Below are 19,702 nucleotides of genomic sequence, written 5' to 3' on the forward strand. Positions count from 1 at the left end.
AAAGCCCATGAATTTGAGTTGTATTCATTCTACCTTTGAAATTTGGGGATTTCAGCTATTTCTGAGCCCAGGAATAAATTGAAATGTTCACTCTAGTTAGCTCCCAAAGTGGAGTCCATTCATTTTTCTCAAAAACCCAGCCTAACAACCACTACAATTATCTCCAACTTAGCACATCTCTTCCTCTGCTAGCAATGCCAAGCTTCCACATCATTAAAAGCATCGTCCCATTAATTCAAAGCAACTCATGAGAGGAACTGGACTATTCAGGTGCTGGGTTATCAGGTGACTCTCCATTTAAGAGACAGAAATTGGGACACAAAGATTAGCATTGCTCAGACTGACTTGGAAAACTGGGATCAAAGTTGAGAAATGAACTCTGTCTCCTGACTCTGAACCAGTCATTGTCTCTACCACACAGGGCTCCCTGCCGCCAGCTAAGAGTTCATTTTGCCTTATGCTTTGTCACTTTACTAATGGGAAAGACCGAGACATAGTTCTGTCTTTGTGGCCATCATATTACCCCCAGATTATCGTAACCACTGACAGCACAGACCTGTTACATCCTTGCTACTCAAAGCGTGGATGTGGAGCAGCTGCATCAGCACCACTGGGAAGCATGTTAGAAATGCAGATTCTCGGGCCCTACTCAGACCTGCTGACTCACATCTGCATTTAACCAGATTCTCAGCATCAAAGGTTGAGAAACAGTAGCCCTGGGCCAAGCCATATCACTTTAAGATCTACGCCTTCTGGGGTGATGGAGGTAGGGTAGGAACATGGCAAAATTGCTCTTGCGGGGGGAATGCAGAACTATGAAACCAAAGCCCACTTCTGGCAGGGTGTATCTCACCACCGGCCCACTGCAAAAGCAAAGGGACATGTAAAGGGCAACGGGAGGAAACTTGTCCCACAGAGTGGCAATATTCCACCACCTGGCCATGAGTCTCAGCCTCTTCGCAGTCATCCACAAATTTGGGCCTACAGATGTCAATCTTTATTTCCTGGGCACCCAAATGTGTGTCCCATTGTGCTGTCCTGGACACCACCAGTCATTTCCCATCACATCTGCAGGATGTGCCCTGTTAAGATTCCTTATTGCTACGGCCAGACCTGGAGGGTGCCAGACAGACCCTAAGTCAGCCAGTCAGGCTGGTGTGAATGCACCAAACAGCCCCACTCACAGTGACTGAGCTCGTGTCCTTGCTGTTGGTGGCCTGGATTCTGAGAATATAGATGGGGATTGTTTCGTAGTCCACTTTAGTCACCAGCTGAAGTTCTCCCGTTTTAGGATTAATCCAAAATACATTTGGGTACTGGCGGCTGGCCCCCCAGGTGGAGATGGAGTACACGATGCTGCGCTGGGGGAGCTCTTTATCAGTCGCTTGTACCTGTCCAACCCGGGTTCTAGCTGGAAGAATCAAGTACCTGAGATTAGTCCTGCTTTTAGGGGTGCAGGGAGGACCCAAGAGCAGACATTCTCACTGCCATGGGCAGAAAGACATTTGGAGGCCTCTTTGCTGTTCAAACTCTGTGTTTTATATCTTCAATTCTATTAAATTTAAATTACTCTAATGAGCACTCACTAGGTAACTGGCCCTATGATCCAAGCAGTACTGGGAGATGTGAAAGACAATTCATGTCTCGATATAGACTCCAAGCATGCCAATTATTATGTGATCATAAACAACACTGCAAAGAACATCTTCACACACCTTTTTGCAGCAGTATTGTCTAAAAGTCTTTTGTATTTTTCAAATTTTCTATAATGAACATGAACTGCTCTTACAAACAAGATGAAAAATAAACAATTTTTTAAGGGTTTAGTAACTGATGATTACAGAGTATAGATTTTTCAGCACTGTTCCATTTTGCTTATTTTACAAATCTTGTTGGTGGGGCTGCTGGAGATCCGGCTTGCTCGATTTGAAGAAGTTCTTTCTCGTAAATCACACTTCTCCAGGGCAGGAACCTTCTCTTGTTGACTATATAGCCGCAGCACTAAGGGCTGGGCCCCAAATTCATGCTTAATAACTGCAGTAAGCTCTGTGAATTCATAAGAAGCAGATTCCCACTGCATTTGTTATTTACCGGGTAAGACATAAGGAATTAAAAGCAGTTTCTTTGGACCTTCTTTTTGTGCTTTGTTTAAAGCTTAATGTCAGGAAATGCAGACTGTCATAAAGAGAGAGAATAAAATGGGGAGGGGATCATTTTAGAGGGAGCGTTTTGGGTTTGTTTGCTTGCTTGTTTAACATAGAAAAAGAAGAAGTATCCATGTAAAAGGATCAAAAGCTGTGGTGACATCTGATTATACCAGAGTTAACAGGACCACCTTCTGACCGGGAGAGCTGGGGGAACAGAAGCCGGAAATGAGGTGAGGGGTCTCCGCTAACGGGGCAGAGCCTGCCCAGATCAAGGGGATATAAAGGGCGGAGGAGAGGCTCCAGTGAATCCTACTAAGGGAGAGAGCAAATGTCTTTATTTTGTTTTTAAATGAAGGAAATCTAGAAATGGGAAACCTGTCCCTATTTTTAAATTTCAATTCTCTGAGTGAGCTGGATAAAAACCACCGTGGAGACCATGGAAAACAGGCTACCAAAGAGAGGATGAGCGGAATCCGGCCCACAGACAAGGAAGCAATCAGGCGCAGAGAGATGCAGTTTAATCAGCTGCTTTCAAAATCTACATTTCACCTGAAGTGTCCCTCAGCACTGAGGACAATTTGAAAGGAAATAAGAGATGCAACAAACATGACTCGGCCAGGAATCGCTGTGCAAAACTCGCTTTGGGCATCGGCAAGGGAGCTGCCCTCCACGAACGTGCACCTGGATGGAGGGGTCTATCAACGTGCACCTGGATGGAGGGGTCTATCAAGCACTGGGGTCTGGGGCTCGTCTGATACTTACCTGGGCTTGATTCCGACACGTTAGCTACATAGGACAGCCTGTCAAAGACAAGTGGAAACTCATTTTCTGGGGTTGTTAGGATATAAATGTAGATCTTATCTAAAAATGGAAATAGAAAAAAAGTAAATAGCAACATTCTATTCTCATTCATTCATTTATTCAATATTTTTAAAGCGTCTTCTGTATACCAGGCTCTGTGCGAAACATAGGAGATACAAGATGACTAAGGCCTGGTGCTTACGGTAGTTGCCTTTTGATGAACACGTCACTCGAGAAGCTGGAGGAAGTGCAAGCTGAGCCTTACAAGGGTACTTAGAGCTGGACAAATGGGGCAATGGTGGAATGGGGAGCGGTCTAGACACGTGCAAGGATACCAAGGTATCCTTGGTGATTCACTCAGGAAAACCGCAAGCTATTTGCCTAGCTGGAAAAAACGGGACTTAGAGGCAAGCAATGGGAGCTGAAGCTAGAGAACTAGGCAGGGGCCAGATAGTGAAAAGTCCTTGTGTGCCAAGCCAAAGAGTTTGAACTTAAACTTGACAGCTATGGGGAGACACTCAAGGGCTTTAAGCAAAGAAGTAATATGATGGCATTTGGATTTCCTGAAAATCACTGTCAGAAATGTGGAGGATGCTTGGAAGGGGGCAAGACGACAGGCAGGCAGAAAGCCCCTTAAAAGACTCTTGGTGTTGTAATTCAGCTGAGAAAGAGGAGGTTCCGCATTAGAGCAGTGCAAGTGGGATGCGGGTGCGGGGCGGGGGCAGGCAGCAGATCCCAGAGGTTTTAAGAGGCGACCGAGAAGAAAGGACTTGGAGACTGAATAAACGTGCTTGGTGACGGACAGGAGGAGGCTGGGCTGATTCCTAAGTGTCTGGGTTTTTTGAAGTCTCCTTTTGAACACAAACCCCTAGTCCAGCACCAAGTATTGCCTAGCACAGTTTAGCTGTTGCTACTCGAGGAAGATGCTTCATGAAATAAATCAGAACGGTGCTTGCTTTTGCAGTAGCGGCAACACCCTGCGCCTGGGTTATCACCGTGTGTTGGCTGCTGCCTGCCAGGTTGCTTGGATTTTCATGATCTAGGTCGCCAACCAACTAGATTCCAGCAGAGAGATCACATCGCACAGAATAACAACCCTTTTCATTGGACTGACGCAGACATTTTCATACACTGTTATCGGGTATGTAAATTGCAAAACTTTTCTGGAAAGCATTTTGCCCATAGGAGGAGCTTTAAAAAGTTATGTCCATACCTTTGCTCACTGCCAGAGAATTTATTCGAAAGAATTTATCAGGAGAGAGAAATTTTATGTTTAAAGATGTCCATTGAGCACTATTGCCCAACTGCTTAGGCTTAAGACTTCAGGTTAGTTGAAGAGAAGCACAACATAGAATCCTATATGCAGGGATATTTCCATCATTTAAAATACTTATGCATGTATATACAGAATATACATAAAATTTATGCAGAGGGAGGAAATCTATCACAATGTTAATAGTAGTTATCACTGAATGGTAATGCTTTTCTGTGTTTTCTACAGGGAACATGTATTAATTTTCTAAACAGAACAAAATGGAAATTATTTTTAAGATGACACTATGAATAAAATTGCTAAGACTCTCTTGGGGATTGAAGAAGGGCCTGGGATGGGAGGTGGAGAAGGAGGTGGTGAGAGGATGCCCAGGGGGCTGCTCGCTCTCCTCCCTGAGGCTTTATCTCTGATGCAGACCCCCCCCCAAGACACCCTCCTCCAAGACCCACCCACCTCCTCTGCCCTTCCACTTTCCTCTCCTCCTTCCCCACCACCCTCCAGCAGGAACCCTGGAGGTAAAGGTCTCACATAGCCCTTTGAGACCCGCCCTTTATGCCCATCCTTCTTCCAACTCTGCTGTTGCCCCTGTGGCTGGGCTGTGGAGTGGGGGTACCCACTCAGCCTCATTTCTCAGTCTCCTCGGGGCCTCCAGTGGTTCAACGACACTGAATTCAGCAAGACACACTCACCGCCCTGGCCCTGCTTTCTCTCACCTCACACCTCCCGGGGCCAGGAATGAGCGCTCAAATAAACAGAAGTGCTGGAGCCCAGAGGGCACTAACGTGACCGTAGAGGCAGCTAAACAGGCATGCAAACTGCCAGCTGTGCAAGAAAGAATCCAGTCCTTAGCACCCCAGGCACAACCGTGCATAACAAACGGTTCCCAGAACTTGGGTAAAATAAAGAGCAAACGAGAACAACAGAGTCACTCTGAAGTCTGTCAGTTACAGTCGCTCGGAGAGGGAGTTACCTTGGAAATTTCTCTCTGTGGGGCAGCAAAAGCACTATGCCTGTTAGACCAGCTTCCCCATGCCCTTTCAATGATGCAATGACCGTTAACTGACCACAATTTTCCCAGAGCCAGCTGGATCCTGTAAAAACCAGCCGCTGCTCCCCACTCCAGATGGCGTGGTGAAGTTGAATTGGTTGTTTGGTGCTTCACTGTCATCATCAAAGCAGAACTTGTTCAGGTCCAGAAGCAAGGTCCCCTTGGCTGCCCTTTCAGACACCATAATGCTGGCAAAAAGACACGATTCAATATTCTCCCCGACAAATGGCGATGGAGTGTTCCTTCTAACACACGCCCTGGGCTAGACTCCTCTGCTTTAATCTCAATTCAGAGCAAGTCCATGGTTATTGCAGTGACCTGGTGTCCCTGCTCTGCCCTTGCCTCCTTCCAGACTATTCTTAACACAGCAGCCAGAGGAGTCCTGTTAAAATGTCAGATCACGTCGCTCCTCTGTTCCTAAATCCCAAATGGCTCCTCATTTCACTCAAAGTCCTGACTTTGATCTACAGGACCCCTTATCATGTGCACCCCCCCACCCCTGGCCTTCTCTGTCTGAACCCATCTCTTCCCGAATCCTCTCCTTGCTCACTCCACTCCTGCCCTTCTGGCCTCCTGGTGTTCCTTGAACACTCCCCAAGCCCTGGCCTCAGGGCCATTCCACCTACTGTGCAAGGCTCTTCCCACAAATATTCATAAGGCTTGCTCTTTCACTTTCTTTAGTCTCTAATCAAATGTCACCTTCTCAGGAGGCCACCCTGGGTACCCTATCTAAAATGTCAGTGACCCCTGCCCACTGCTCCCTCTCCTGTGCCCCCTTTATTTTTAATTCTTAGCACTCATCATTTTCCATTATACTATATAGTTTACTTATTATTTATCCTGTTCATCGCCCATTCCCCCTAGAATGTAAGCTCCATGACGACAGGGATCTTCATCTGCTTTGTTCTTGGCGTGCTCAATATATATTTGTTGAACGAGTGAATGGTAGCTTATGAGACCAGCATAGTAGTGAAGAAAAATATAAGAGAAATATAACCTCTGCCCCTGCCTGCAGGAGTTTATAATCTGGTTAGGGGAAATCCCTGTGCTCCTGCATCCCTCACCTCCCAAGCCTTGAAGATTGGGAACTCCTCAACTTGTGTTCTAACGGCTTCAATGTCACAGAAGGGCCTCCTAACACCTTAGTATTATTCATTCAGTGGAGGTTTATTAAGGGTTGAATAACCTCAATTTCAATCTCAGTTGACTCCAGGGTCTAGGCAAATAGCACAAATGAGTAAAACTGCCCCCAAATCAGAGTCCTCTGGTCAAGCCCAGCTTAGTGTGGGAGACTCTGAGGAAGAGTGATTGATACCTCTAGGCTTCAGTTCAATAAGGGACTTTATCACGTCTCCAAGTTTCAGTTTTTCCATCTATAAATGGATATAAATCATTTCAGTTAACTTTTGCTACATAACAAACCAGCCCAAAACTTAGTGGCTTCAAACAACAGGCATTTATTATTTCTTACAATATTAAGGGTTATCTATCAGTTCTTTTCTTTTTTTGCTGAGGAAGATTTGCCCTGAGCTAACATCTGTTGCCAATTTTCCTCTTTTTGCTTGAGGAAGATTCACCCTGAGGCAACATTTGTGCCAATCTTCCTCTATTTTGTGTGTGGGTCACCGCCACAGCATGGCCGCTGATAGACAAGTGGTGTAGGTCCGCGCCCAGGAACTGAACCCCGGGCTGCTAAGGCGGAGTGTGCCAAACTCAATGACTAGGCCCTGGCACTGGCCCCCCATCAGTTCTTTTTGTTCTAGTCCACCTTGGCTGGTCTCTGTGGTCACCGGCAGCTCAGCTGGGGCTGAATGGTCTGGGATGGTCTCACTCATATGTCTGGTGCTAGGAAGGTGGCTGGTTTCAGCTTCATGTTGTCTCTCATCCTCCAGGAGACTAGTCCAGGTTCTTCACGTGGAGACCTCAGATTTCCAAAAGTAGCAAAAGAGGGCAAGTCCCAATGCACACACACCTCTTAGGCCTCTGCTGTGCCGTGTTTGTGAATGTCCCAGTGGCCAAAGCAACTGACGTGGTCAAGTCCAGATTCAAGGAGCAGAAAGAGCAGCCCATCTCTTGATAGGAGAAGTGGCAAAATCACATTGCAAAGGGGCATGGGTACGGGCAGGGAGGAATCTGTGGCTGTATTTTTGTTTTGTTTTATTTTGCTACCTACCTCATCACGTTTTATCTTGAACAGAATTTCTTACAAAAATATACTGTGGCTGCCATGAGAATGTGCCTGGAAGACCTTCAACCACGAGAACATAATTGGCCACAGACCCCAGCAGCTGTGCTCTGAAATCCCTGTGTTTGCAGTGCAGCTGTGTGCCAATGACTGGGCGTGGCAGATACTAAGGCTGGCTCATTCCTGTGCTGTGACAGCTGACTTTGGCTCCTGGACTCCCCAGTGCCCTAGCCAAACCTTCCGAAGACTAGAACATTTCCACCCACCCTTCCTCCCTCTTCCCTTCGTTCAGGTGGGACTTGCATTGTGGTCTGATGACTCTCCCAGCCTTGTCTGGCTCTTTCCCCATTTTCTCCCACAGGCATTTCCTTTCCTCTAATACAAGCCTTGCACATTTCATCTGTCTTGGGATCTTGTTCACAGAGCACCCAGACTAACATGTGTTAAATTCTTTAATCCTCTGTACCATCACCTCTCTCTGCAACCAAGTTATGCTTCCTTCTGCATTCCACATCATCCCTTAATGGCAGCTAAAGTGGGCTCTGGGCTCAGCAAAGAAGGAGCAGTCTGACAGCAAGGATGGTCTTAGACTTCTGAGGATAACTGGGTTTGCTTCCTGGAAAGCAGTTTTTCTGACAGGTGTAATATCCATGATGAACTCCATGATGCCTCATTTGGCAAAGATCTCCTCTGTGTTTCAGTGGATTGGAGTCGAGCATCTTTATTCCTGTCTTGATAGCACAGTGTCATGGTTTTATTCATAAGTACTTAGAATAGATACCATTTATTAGACACCGACTATATGCTGTATCATACCAAGCACTTTGAAAACACTATCTCTAATTCCCTCATCTCCAAGAGGTTTGTATTCTTGTCCCCATTTTACAGGTGAAGAAAGAGTGGTTCAGAGTGGTTTCAAGACCTGTCCCAGAAAGTTGATGCATCCAGGCATAGTTCTCTACTGTCTGTTAGAGTCACTGTAAATTCCATCAATGACTCTCCAGGCCCACAGATGGTTGGGGAATCTGAGCCTTGATTCCAACTCTGCAGAAGCCAGGAGGCTGCATCATCCACAGAATCCAGGGTCCTGAAGCCAGACACTTCACACACTCCGAAGAAGGCCTGCACACTAGGCCCCTCAGGGCTGCCTGGCATGTTCTTTTCATTCTTCCCTGACGCTTGGTATTCTTTTCCTAAACGCGTGACTTGGAAAACCACACCCCCTCATTCATCAATCCCAACCTCAAAGGCAGGCTGCCCTCGCCCACAGCTGTCTGACCACGGCTCCCGCCCCAGCAAAGGTGACTGCCCAGCCGCATACTGAATCTGCCGACCTTCTCCGCCTCGGGACCACAAACAGCTTGCCAAGCGTTTTCAGCCAAGCGCCTGACAATTTACAACCAGAGCAGGGGCTGTCACGGTGCCTTTGATGCTTCCATCAGGCCCTGGGCTCATTCATCAGCAGTCTGGGAAAGCCGCAGGAGCTGTTTCCATCTCTGGCCGGCCTGAGAACCTGCACGACTCAGGCGACCCACCGAGGCAGCAGGAGCCTGGCAGAGTCGCCTCCTCTGTCCAATCCACTGGGTGCCGGCCCCTCCCACCATTTCCTACCTGCTCTCCCAAACTCCCCTGCAGGGGCTGCGCCCAGAGCCCTGAAGAAGGAGTAAATACTCAGGGACAAGTGTTGTCAGAGCCGGTGGCAGCCCTGGTTGCATGGTTTGGCTCGGTTTTGACCTGGCTGTGTGCTTCCGCTCTGGCATGGTGGGGATGGAGAAGGTGGTGAGGAGGGAAGGATGGTGGGTAATGTGGGGCCAGGGTCCCCAGCCCCTGGAGTATGGAGTATGCAAATGAGGCTGGGGAGTGGAGTGGAGACCTCCACTTTTCGGACTGCAGAGGAAGGAGCCCTTTGTTGCCCCTCCTCACATTTTGGCTTTCACAGGATGGCTGCTAGTTACTCTCAGTTACTCTCGCTGGAAAAGCCCAGAGGAGGGACTTGAACATTGTTTCGAGCTACCTTCAGTAATAAATACAATTAGTCCAGTTGCTGGCTGGCCTTGACCCTCAGGGCTAATTTGGAGAGAAGATTATCAAGAGCAGGACTCTGCATGGGCTTGCCTGGGCAGTGTAGGATATTCAAAATGTGACTTGACCAGCTAACAGGGAATGCAGTCTGCAGACTGCCATCCCACACAGCAGGGACTCTGGACTGCAGGAAGCACAGGACGCACTTAACAGAAACGCACCAAGGGGAGAAAACTGACAAGGAAGGTTGGAGGCAGCACAGTCCTTTCTAGTCACTGATAGACTAGTCACCCCAAATTCTTACTCCTCAACCCCAGGGTGAATACCCTGACTTCACTCTCCCCCTCATTCAGGGCTTCCCATGGAGCAGCCCGAAGCTGCAGGGCGAGGGAGCCAATTGATAGCCATACAGGTCAGCCTCCTGGGGCACAGAGCAGGGTGGGGAAGGCTGGAGACTGGACCTGAAGGGGCAAATGGGATGTGTCCAGAACAGGGTGTAACTGTTTTAATATCACACTCAAGGCCATACTGATTTGAGCATTATGCTGGGCATGCCGATTGGGAAAACGGGGAGACGTTCATAATCATGATAAAGGAATTTATATTTCTATTGCTTACCCTAGACGATCTTTGTCTAGGGCCCTTTGTCCTTTGCCCAGCCATACTATGTATTGGGTCTATGGCCAAAGCTATCTGGAGCTTAAAAAGTGAACTTGCAACACCAGTCAAAGATAAACTCAGCAGGAGACTCTCCGTGCGGACATCCGGACATGAGACCTGCTCTGGTCTCCAGCCTTGCCCCGGACGCAGGGATCTCTCTCAGCAAGGGTCACCACAAAGGTGACCCTCCCCACCCTCAAGAGGAGCCACCTTCAGACTCCCAAGAAACTGGAGACTAGCTATTAGGAAACTGCAGAGGTGAAGCTAACCCAGGGAATTCATAACCTTGTGCCATTTAGACAAAATAGTTAGTAGAAAGACAGTACTGTTTTCAAAAAGGCATATTAACCCAGAATCACAAGGGACTTTATTTTAAAATAATGGTGAATAGCTTGTGAGACAAAGAACAGGTCAAAGTATACAAAATAACTTGTATCCCACTCGTATCTGTGTTTTTTTTCCCCTTTCCGTTGCCTTTTGTTTACATGCAATTAAGTTGTGTAAGGTGAATTAGATGCTTTGTTTTATTTCAAGTAAATACTTGGTTTGATTTATTCATCTTACTGGTGGCATGTTTCTCTGGGAGCTCCTAGTTACTGCTCCAAAGTCTCAAGCATCTATTAAAACTGCTAACTCGCAGCACCGTCTTGCCACCAGTGGCAATAAATAAAGAAAAGGTACAGTCCAGAGAGAGTCTAACAAGTCCCAGTGGTATTTTTCACCAACAGAGATGAACACGTTATAGAAGAGAGCAAAATAAGAATATTTTTTAACAGAGTAAGAAAGTGGAGAAGGGAGACAAGAAGAGGAAAGAAAATGAACAAGAGGAAAGAAAAAAGGATGATGAAAGGAAAAACTATTAACTAACTCAAACAGTTCAAATTTACTTATTTTAGTGAGCCATGTCCCAAATGCCCATAATTCTTCAGTTCCTGCCAAGAATACATCAGAGAAGCCAAAGGGTAGAGGGCCACCCAAGAGGTGAACTGCGAGCACGTGTCTCAGAATGTGAATACCTGAAGGTGAACTTGGAGCACGCAGCAGGGGTGTCATTAATGTCTTCCACAACGAAGGTGATCTGCATGCGATTCTCCTGAGCCCCCGAGGGTCTGTCTTTCACCAGAACTTCCAGAGCAACGGAGGGATTTCGTCTTAATTCACCTGCATCTCGATCTATCCTGTGCGCCACTTGGATGGTACCAGTCACTAAGAAGGCAAAGGTTACAACATGACTCTTGGAAGAGAAATGAAGAGTAAACGCAGATGGAGACTCGGAGTAAATTGGAAAAGAACATTCTGGTATGAGGACTGGCTTACACAGAGAACACCTTCTATACAAACACATTACAAAAAAAACTCATGTAAGTTCCTGTATTTGACATTGATTGGGGTGCTTGACCTGACCCTTCTGGAATTTTGACCTCAGACTTCAGGGTTGGGCCCCTGTCAGCAGTCCTTGCCTATGGGCTGGACTATGTTGGTGACTATGTCAGCTATGTTGACTGGACTGGTAGACAACTGACTCAAGCTTGACCCACTAGGTGCTCTTACTGGAGAATTTGTAACTGAGAGACATCAGTCAGGTTAATAGTGGAGCTACAGGGGCTGGCCTCATGGCATGATGGTTGAGTTCGGCATGCTTTGCTCTGGCAGCCCACGTTCGTGGGTTCAGATCCCGGGCGTGGACCTACACTGCTCAAGCCATGCTGTGGCGGCGACCCACATACAAAATAGAGGAAGACTGGCACAGATGTTAGCTCTGGGTGAATCTTCCTCACTAAAAAAATGAAATAAAATGGTAGAGCTACAGATAAGGGGCCGGAACTCTAGCTGCTGAGGTGGCTGGGGCAGCACTGGTTCCCGCCCTTCCTATGCCCTGACCTTTCTCGTGAGATACCCAGTATCCTGTTAATGGGTGTCTCTACCTTTGTTTTTTGTTTTTTTTTTCCTCTTGCTTGGTTTGGCTTGCCTTAGTTTCTGTTACTTGCAAACAAAGAGTCTTAATAAATATGCTACAAAAAACCACCATATTTGTTAAAAGTTCAATTTGCAATAGCAGAGTGAACAGAATTCTAAACCATCATTGTCTGTCCCTACACCATCAGCTGAGTGAGGTCCTTGATGACAGGACACTAGGAAGTTTCCAGAGGCAGAGCACAATTATTGCCTTTGCCTGCCTGTCCTGAGAACAGATATCCTTTTGCCCTAAAGTCTATGGGGCAAACAACACATTGTCTTTCTGGGATTGTCCAATGCTGGCCTCCACAAAACTATTATGTCAAGTGAAGTCCGTTTTGGTGATGTGATAGGGACTTACAAGGTGGGACAGTTTAGGAGTGTGAAGAAGGCGGGTTCTGGAGTAGAGCAACTTCGATTTATATCTCTGCTTCACAACCTACGAGCTGTGAGACCTTGGACAAGCCACTTACCTGTCCGAGTCTCTCTCTAAGCCTAGTTTCCTCATCTGTAAAATGTGGATTTTGATAGTTCATTGGGTCGCTGTGCTGAGTACCTAAGATGGAAGGCCTGTGGATCTCTCCCCATAGTGCCCAGTATGTACTAAGACCCCAACAATAGATGGCTATTCTAGGAGGAAAAAACTCTCCTTCTCTGCACCAAGACACTTAGGTGGGAAAATAATTCCTAGCAATCCAGCAGATCAATCTAGATCAATTCAGTTCAACACGGTAACCACTAGCCACATGTGGCTATGTAGCACCTGAAATGTCGTTAGTCCAAATTGGGATGTGCAGTAAGTATAAAATACCAACAAACTTCAAAGACTTGGTAGAAAGTAATAATGTAAAATATCTCATTAATAACTGCAAAATATTGATTACATGTTAAAATGATAATATTCTAGATACGTTGGGTTAAATAAAATGCCTTATTAAAATCAATTTCACCTGTTTCTTTTTAAAAATGTGGCTGCTGGAGACTATAATATTACATATGTGGCTTCTATTCTTCTTCTTTTGGACAGCACTGGTCTGGACCCCCTCTTCAGAAGACTCCAAGGTACCCTCAGGATAGTGAACTCATTCATCCTTAGATGCCCACCTGCCTCAAAGATGAAGGATGATACAGCTGTGACGTGGGGCCCTGTTCAGTTTCCTCAGCCTCGAAAAAGACGGCTTTTTCATCTATTACCCTGGAAACTTACGATACTCTAGACAGAAACGCATGCCCCAGACCAGAGACAGATAAAATATTTGAAAAACAATCCAAATGGCTGAATTAAAGGATGCACATAAGGATGTGTGTGTATGTGTGACTTACACTGATTGATCATGAAATAGCTGTTAACAGTGGTGAGACTGTAGAGGAGGAAGCTGGTGACACCTTTATCATCAGGGTCCTCAGCGGTGATATTGGCCATGATGGTTCCTGGACTCAGCTCCTCCGGAATCATGTACACTCACGTTGGGCTGGAACAGAAATACAGCAGACACAGCTAGTTTTCAGGGGCATGGGAGGGTGGAGTCTAGGAGGTGGGTATTTTAGTGAGTGCTAAATATAGCGCTGAGCTGTTGAAGCTGCATCAACATGCTTGGAGGGAGATCTCAGAAGCTGGTAGGAGGGGTGACCGGCTTTTGTATTTCCAAAGATCACATCCCTGTGGATGCAAAGAAAGTGCCAGGCTGTTTTTGCAACGATTTACATCGGCCACGGTCCCTGAATCCATGCCCACCTGATGCCATTTCAGATCAGCCTCGGCATTAATATCTTTTAAAATAAGGATAGTTGGTCTATCCAGCTACCTTCTCTCCTTCTCCCAATTCTTGTGCAAAAGTTACCTGAATTATTTTAAAAATCCATCTGGACACAATGTCCAGAACTACCGGTTCCTGACTCTCATCCCATGGCTGCCACCAGAAGCTGAATAAACTGTAAACTTGCTCTATTCTAGTGCCTCTGCTCACTTGTTATTTCTTCCTTGTCTTTTTTGTTTTTGGCCTGAGGAGGCAGAATTTACACACAGAACGTGTACACCTTTCTGAGTTGCATCAATCATGTTGCTCTCTGAACAGAGATATGAGCCCCCCGGCAGAAGCCAAGGTCAGCGCACTGCCCTCCAAGGATGACTCCTTACAAGTTAACCCCAAATCACCAACTTGCCCATCGTCCTCAGACCTCCACTGCCTTTGGAAAAGGCCGGCAGTAAGACAGATAGGTTTGAAGTTTTAACTATATAACTTGGGTAATCGGAGTAACTTTGAATGCACCAAGGAAGGCTTATTGTTTAAGATAATTCTGTAGGAAGTCCTTTTGCTGAGGGAAAATCACTTCATCTGGGGCAAATAGCCACCTCTAATTTACCAGTTTCCTAAGTGTGGATTTTCCCACATGAGATCTTCTTTAAGAGGGGAATACTAAACCTCAGATCTAAATGATTGCATCCAAAACCATCCCTGTAGGGCAGGGAGGGCCTGAGGGAGGAGAAAGGAGAGGGAAGCTCCAGCTAGAGGCAGAGGCAGGCAGAGAAAGGCTGGACCCAGGCCCTCCCCGACCAGGGCTCCTCCCTGGATCCTGGGCCTGTCCTCATTCTTGAGGTGACCTCCTCTAGGTACACTCCATTGTTGGAAGACAGAAACCTTGTTGGGGCCAAGAGGCCACTCCCGTGCTCTAGGCCTCCCATGCAGTGTCCCACTGAAGTTGCCCATTAATCTATTTGCTTACCTGACGCACCCCCTTCTCAGGGAATCTGTGCTACTGCCCACTGATGGGTCCAGGAATAGACAAAGTTGGGGGGGTGGGGCAATGAGGAGGGGTGGCCGGAGCCAAAACCAGAGCCAGAGGAGAGACGGTGGTGGCCCCAGGTCCTAAGGCTAGACTAAGCCCTTATGCCCATTGTGTGAGATCCCCTGTCTCTATCGCGTTATATTTCTTCTTTGGTTACTCTGAGTGGGTTCCATTAATGTCCAGCAGAGAGCTCACTAAGATGCCCAGGCTTCCTCCACAGCCTCACCCTGCTACTCCAAGCCTGGTCCCTGCATGTCTAACAGGCTCCCTGGGGATGCCGGATCTGAATGCAGATCTCAGACCCACTTAGACCACTAACTCAGGATCTGTGTTTTCACAAAATGCCCAGGGGGATTTGTATGCACTTTAAGGTTTGAGAAGGAGTGTCATAAGGAATCACCAGAGGTGACAACCACAGGCTCCCAGCCTCTCCTAGGACAGACAGAGGATACCTTGGGAGGAAAATCCCCTTCCTCCCACCCTCCCTTCTTCCTTCTAAGACAGTGGCTCTCCACTGGGAGTGATTATGTTAGTTGTCACAACTAGGGGAGGGGGCTGCTACTGGCATCTAGAGGGTAGAGGCCATGGATGCTGCTAAACATCCTACAATGCACAAGACACGCCCCACCACAAGGAAGGACCCAGCTCAAAATGTCAGTAGTGCCGCTCTCTAAGACCTCACGTTCTGCAGGCTCCTCTAGTCTGTGCTGGGGGCTCCAGGAAAGCAGGTCCCCGTGAAGGGGACTAGTCAGGCTATTGATGAAGGCACAGCTCCTCGGGTACAACATTCTCTCCTTGGCTGACCTGATATTGAGCTTGGCAGAAGATAAAATCCTTGGTTTGTTTGGTTTGGGGATCCAAGACCCAAATAAGTATAAAATATCACTTAACATAAGGGTGTTACCCTCAGACCACAGTTAAGATCTATTCAAGTGCAGTGAAGCCAGAGGCCCTGCAGCCACCCGACAGGGTAAAGCTCTGATATCACTTATTCCCACACTCTTCTCCAGCATAAACGGATCACCAGACCCTGGGTGAGGGGGAGACCAGGCCCAATGGCCACACTCATGGGAAAGGCTGTGAATCCCAGGTGACCACAGATGGCTTCATCGCTAGGAACGAGTATTCAGTAAGTGCATAAGGTGCCTATACATTGGCAGGCCCCAGGTTGAAAAGGACTATGAGTATACACAAAAGAAATGGGCAGAAGGGGAGAAAGACCTCCTGCCCAACTCTACGATAAAGTGCTCTGCAAAAATAGAAGGCTCTGTGCTCGCTGGGTAGAGAGTAAGTATATGTCAGGTACTTTTACAATAAAGTGCTCAACTTTAAAAATAGCAGAATCTTAGAGTTCACATCATGAGTCCATAAAGCATTCAGATGTCTGTCACCACCCAGGGATAAACTGGTGAGACATTTTCAACAACAGAAACAGTACTTACTTTGGTTGTGTTAATTGCAGGACCTTAACAAATAGTAAAGAAAAAAGAGTTGTTTCTACATCATACATTTCTACTTCACATTCAAACTCAGTATACTTGAGTCAGTTTGAGGATTTAATTTTGTTAATCCCAAATTAAATAACTTACAGTTAGTCCTAGCACTGACTTGGGGCAAAAGGAGGATCATGGTTCGAGGGAACCACGAAAGCCCTCGAAGTCAGCACCCAGTTTGAAACTGAGCAAACTCTTAACAAATCGTGGATGGCTAGGGGAGTAGACTGACTAACTGAGCAGCCTGGACAACGTCAGGGCAGTCATCGTGCCCCAAATCCTTCTAGAGCACAGGCTCCTGCAGGACCGGCCCTACCAACATCCATGGAACACTGTTTGAAATAATAAAGTCTACTGGTTTTTTAAAAAATGGTTAGACAATCCCATAGGTCATGCTCTCTGTCTGGGATGTTGCCTAACAGGTTCATCTCTCAAACCAAAAATGAGAACCAGAATTCCAGAACCATCTCAGGGGGCCCTAACCACCAGCCAAGGTCATGTTCTCTTTCTGCTGAGGCCAGTTGCTGTATTTTGGAAGATGTAGTCCAAACCAGATGGTCCACAAGCTCTGGCCCCTTGGGAGAACTTATTATTTTCCCCTTTGCAACCCCGTTAGCCTGCTTTCCTACCTCAAAGACTGGGGGTGTGGGGGGGCATTGCAGAAAGCATCGGCTCCAGCCCCATGGCCATCACCTTCCTCTGGGGGTTACTGATGAGTCCACAGTGCTGTGTGGGCCAAGACTTGAGTCCGAATCCAGGCTGGGATGTCACAGTTATTTATAAACTGCCTGTACTGTGCTCCTGGAGGAGCCCGTCAGCAGCAATGCACTGCGTCATCCTTCTGAGCTTAACCTGGCAACAGGCATTGACGGGAAGCATTACGTGGGAGGGTATCTGCCAGTGTTCCCTCCACATCAAAACGCAGCAATTGGGCTGTAGATTGTGTGAACATCCAGACGTTTCACAATTGTGGTGTGTTTTGCTAAACGGCACCAGCTTAGCCAGTGAATAGTGGCCTCAATACCTCCCAATCTCAGAGTACTTTTGCAAGCATTCTACATAGTTCTGGGGCCCAGTCGCTTTTTGATGGTGGAGTCTCCTGGGCTGAATCTATTCACAGCCATTAATGCAGGTAACCTCCAGGCAGGAGATTCTGCCAGTTTCCTCATGGCTGGCTCCTGAGCCCACCTCAGCGATCCGGGCAGGCAAACTGCTGTAACCAGCAAGCCAGGCTGTTTGCAGGGTCATATGCCAGCTCAGAGCCCCATCTTCCGCTCCTAAGTCCCGATCTGTAGCAGGCTCAGGTCTCCCCTTGTGCCTGGGCTGGTGCCTGGCACATTCCCACAGGCTGCCTCCACCGGGTTCACTTCCCTTCCCACCTCTGCTGGATGTAGGAGCTGCCAGACACAGCCAGATCTCTTTCCTGGATCCACCATGGCAGGAAGAAACTTAGAGCACCAGCAGTGGGCAGGCCCCTTGAGCACCATGGAAACAGCCCTCTCCTGCTTAGGAGAGGATGGGCTTTCCTGAGTCCTGACTGAAGATGTGTGCTCTCAGATTCTGCTGCTGTTAGTGGTGAGCGCTCTATCATAAAAGTACCTGCCTCATATTTACCTTCTACTCATGCCCAGCAGCAAGCCTGGCATGGGGCACTGTGTCCGGCCCCCAGCCCTCCTCACCGCACCCACAACCCCATGGTGTGTGTGAATGTGGGGGTGCGGAGGGGGAGACAGGTGTAAGATGGAAGTCCAGAGGCCCAGAGAAAGGACACTGAAGATCTCGGGCCTGTTCTCTCTCCTGCAGGCCAGAGCAAAGGGCATCCGTCCATCTTGTATTAAATGTCTGAGGAGGCCGTGTGCCCGCAGGCCTACCTGGTAAAGCACGGGGGCTCATCGTTGAGTTCACAATGTTCAGCTGGAGGGCGGTAGAGGCCCTGAGCACTTGGCTGTCTCTCACTTCCACAATGAGAGGGTAGCTGTCAGGGAAACACCCCAAGGGAGGCAGTCAAGCTTCGCTGACACCACCTCAAAATGGGGGGAGAAACAAAATGGGGTGGGAAGAGGGAGGAAAGAGTCTGTACCCTTTCTGTGCTCCTGCAGAGTCAGAACTGCTGTGTCCACCCTTCTCTCCCCATCTCTGAAAACCACTCCTCTATTTTTTCACCCTGTAGTTCTTATTCACAGCCACCATCTGAGGAGCGCCCGCTCACGCCCGCCGTGTTGCACACTCTAGCTCCGTTCCTCACGATATCCCGGCAGAGCGCGCACAACACCCCCGTGAGGAAACCGAGGCCCCCACAGGTTAAGTAACCAGCCCTGGTTCTCACAACTGGTGCAGAGGCAAGAGCCAAACCTGAGCTAACCCCAAGACCTGTATGTTTTCCTCCTCAAACCCTGGCCTCTCGCCTCGTCTTTCCTCAGAGGCCTGCTCACTTCCGCCCTGCTGCTTTCATGTTAGCAAACGGCTCTGCCAGCTGCTCTCGCAAGCCAGAGGGCAGCTGAGCAGCCTCCAGAGGCTCTGGGAGCCCCTCCCGCACCTTCATTCTTGCTACCTGGTGATGAAGATTTTGGACAGGGAAGGAGGCCTTCCAGATAGTTGCCTTATGCCCTATTCCTCTGGGGCTCACCCCCACTGCACTTAGCAGGAAGGCAGCAAACCACTCAGGACCTCCCCAGCTGCCCTCAGGCTGCACTAGGCCTGCTCCCTGACCCTCAGATAAATGGTACTTCAAACCATGTCACTGGCAAAGGCTACCTGCTATGTCCTGCTTCAAAGTCAAATTTTGTTGTGGAGAAGAGGTTCCCATTAGCAGACATTCTGAAGCTCTTTGAGGGAGAAATCAGGAAATACTAAAAAAAAAAACAAGAAAATAAAAGGATGTAACTAAGTGCACCTCTGCCCCTTTCCCCAGGAGATAAGTTTGTTCAGTTCCCATTTTATATTCTTGGCCCATGGAACATTCTTGATGCATCAGGATGATGCCCAAACGGGCAGTTCTCAGGCTTAATGGTTCTGGATTCAAGAGACTTTTGGATTTGTTGGTCTGCGCCTCTCACCCTGATTGGCCACAGGCTGCAGAGCCGGTCACTGGATCCTGCTTCGATGGCAGAAGGCATATAAAGGCGCCCAGTCCAGGCACTCTGCTTCTTGGTCCAGTCTCCTCATCCCTGTCACTCACTTCTGCTTCCCAGGACAACTCCTGGCTTTGATTCTATGTCTTGGCTTTAACCAACACTGTTTAAACACAGCTACCGTGTATTAGGTCATACTAATACTAAAGTAAATAAGATGTCCTCTTAAAAGAACTTATGACATAGTGGAGTGCAAAAA

At 47.8% G+C, this 19,702-nt stretch overlaps 1 protein-coding gene across 1 annotated transcript in view; it reads right to left on the reverse strand.

Annotated features, from left to right (window-relative positions):
* The window catches only part of CDHR3 (cadherin related family member 3), a 58,144-nt gene that overhangs the window by 11,979 nt on the left and 26,463 nt on the right, over positions 1-19,702 (reverse strand). Inside the window, 9 exon segments of the mRNA XM_058568468.1 lie at positions 1,185-1,411; positions 2,910-3,008; positions 3,901-4,003; positions 5,286-5,457; positions 11,153-11,342; positions 13,416-13,564; positions 18,244-18,271; positions 18,274-18,347; positions 19,127-19,221. Coding sequence (XP_058424451.1) covers positions 1,185-1,411; positions 2,910-3,008; positions 3,901-4,003; positions 5,286-5,457; positions 11,153-11,342; positions 13,416-13,564; positions 18,244-18,271; positions 18,274-18,347; positions 19,127-19,221 — 1,137 coding nt within the window.

This window comes from Diceros bicornis, chromosome 3, assembly GCF_020826845.1.
Source record: "Diceros bicornis minor isolate mBicDic1 chromosome 3, mDicBic1.mat.cur, whole genome shotgun sequence".
In the NCBI taxonomy this organism is placed as follows: domain Eukaryota; kingdom Metazoa; phylum Chordata; class Mammalia; order Perissodactyla; family Rhinocerotidae; genus Diceros; species Diceros bicornis.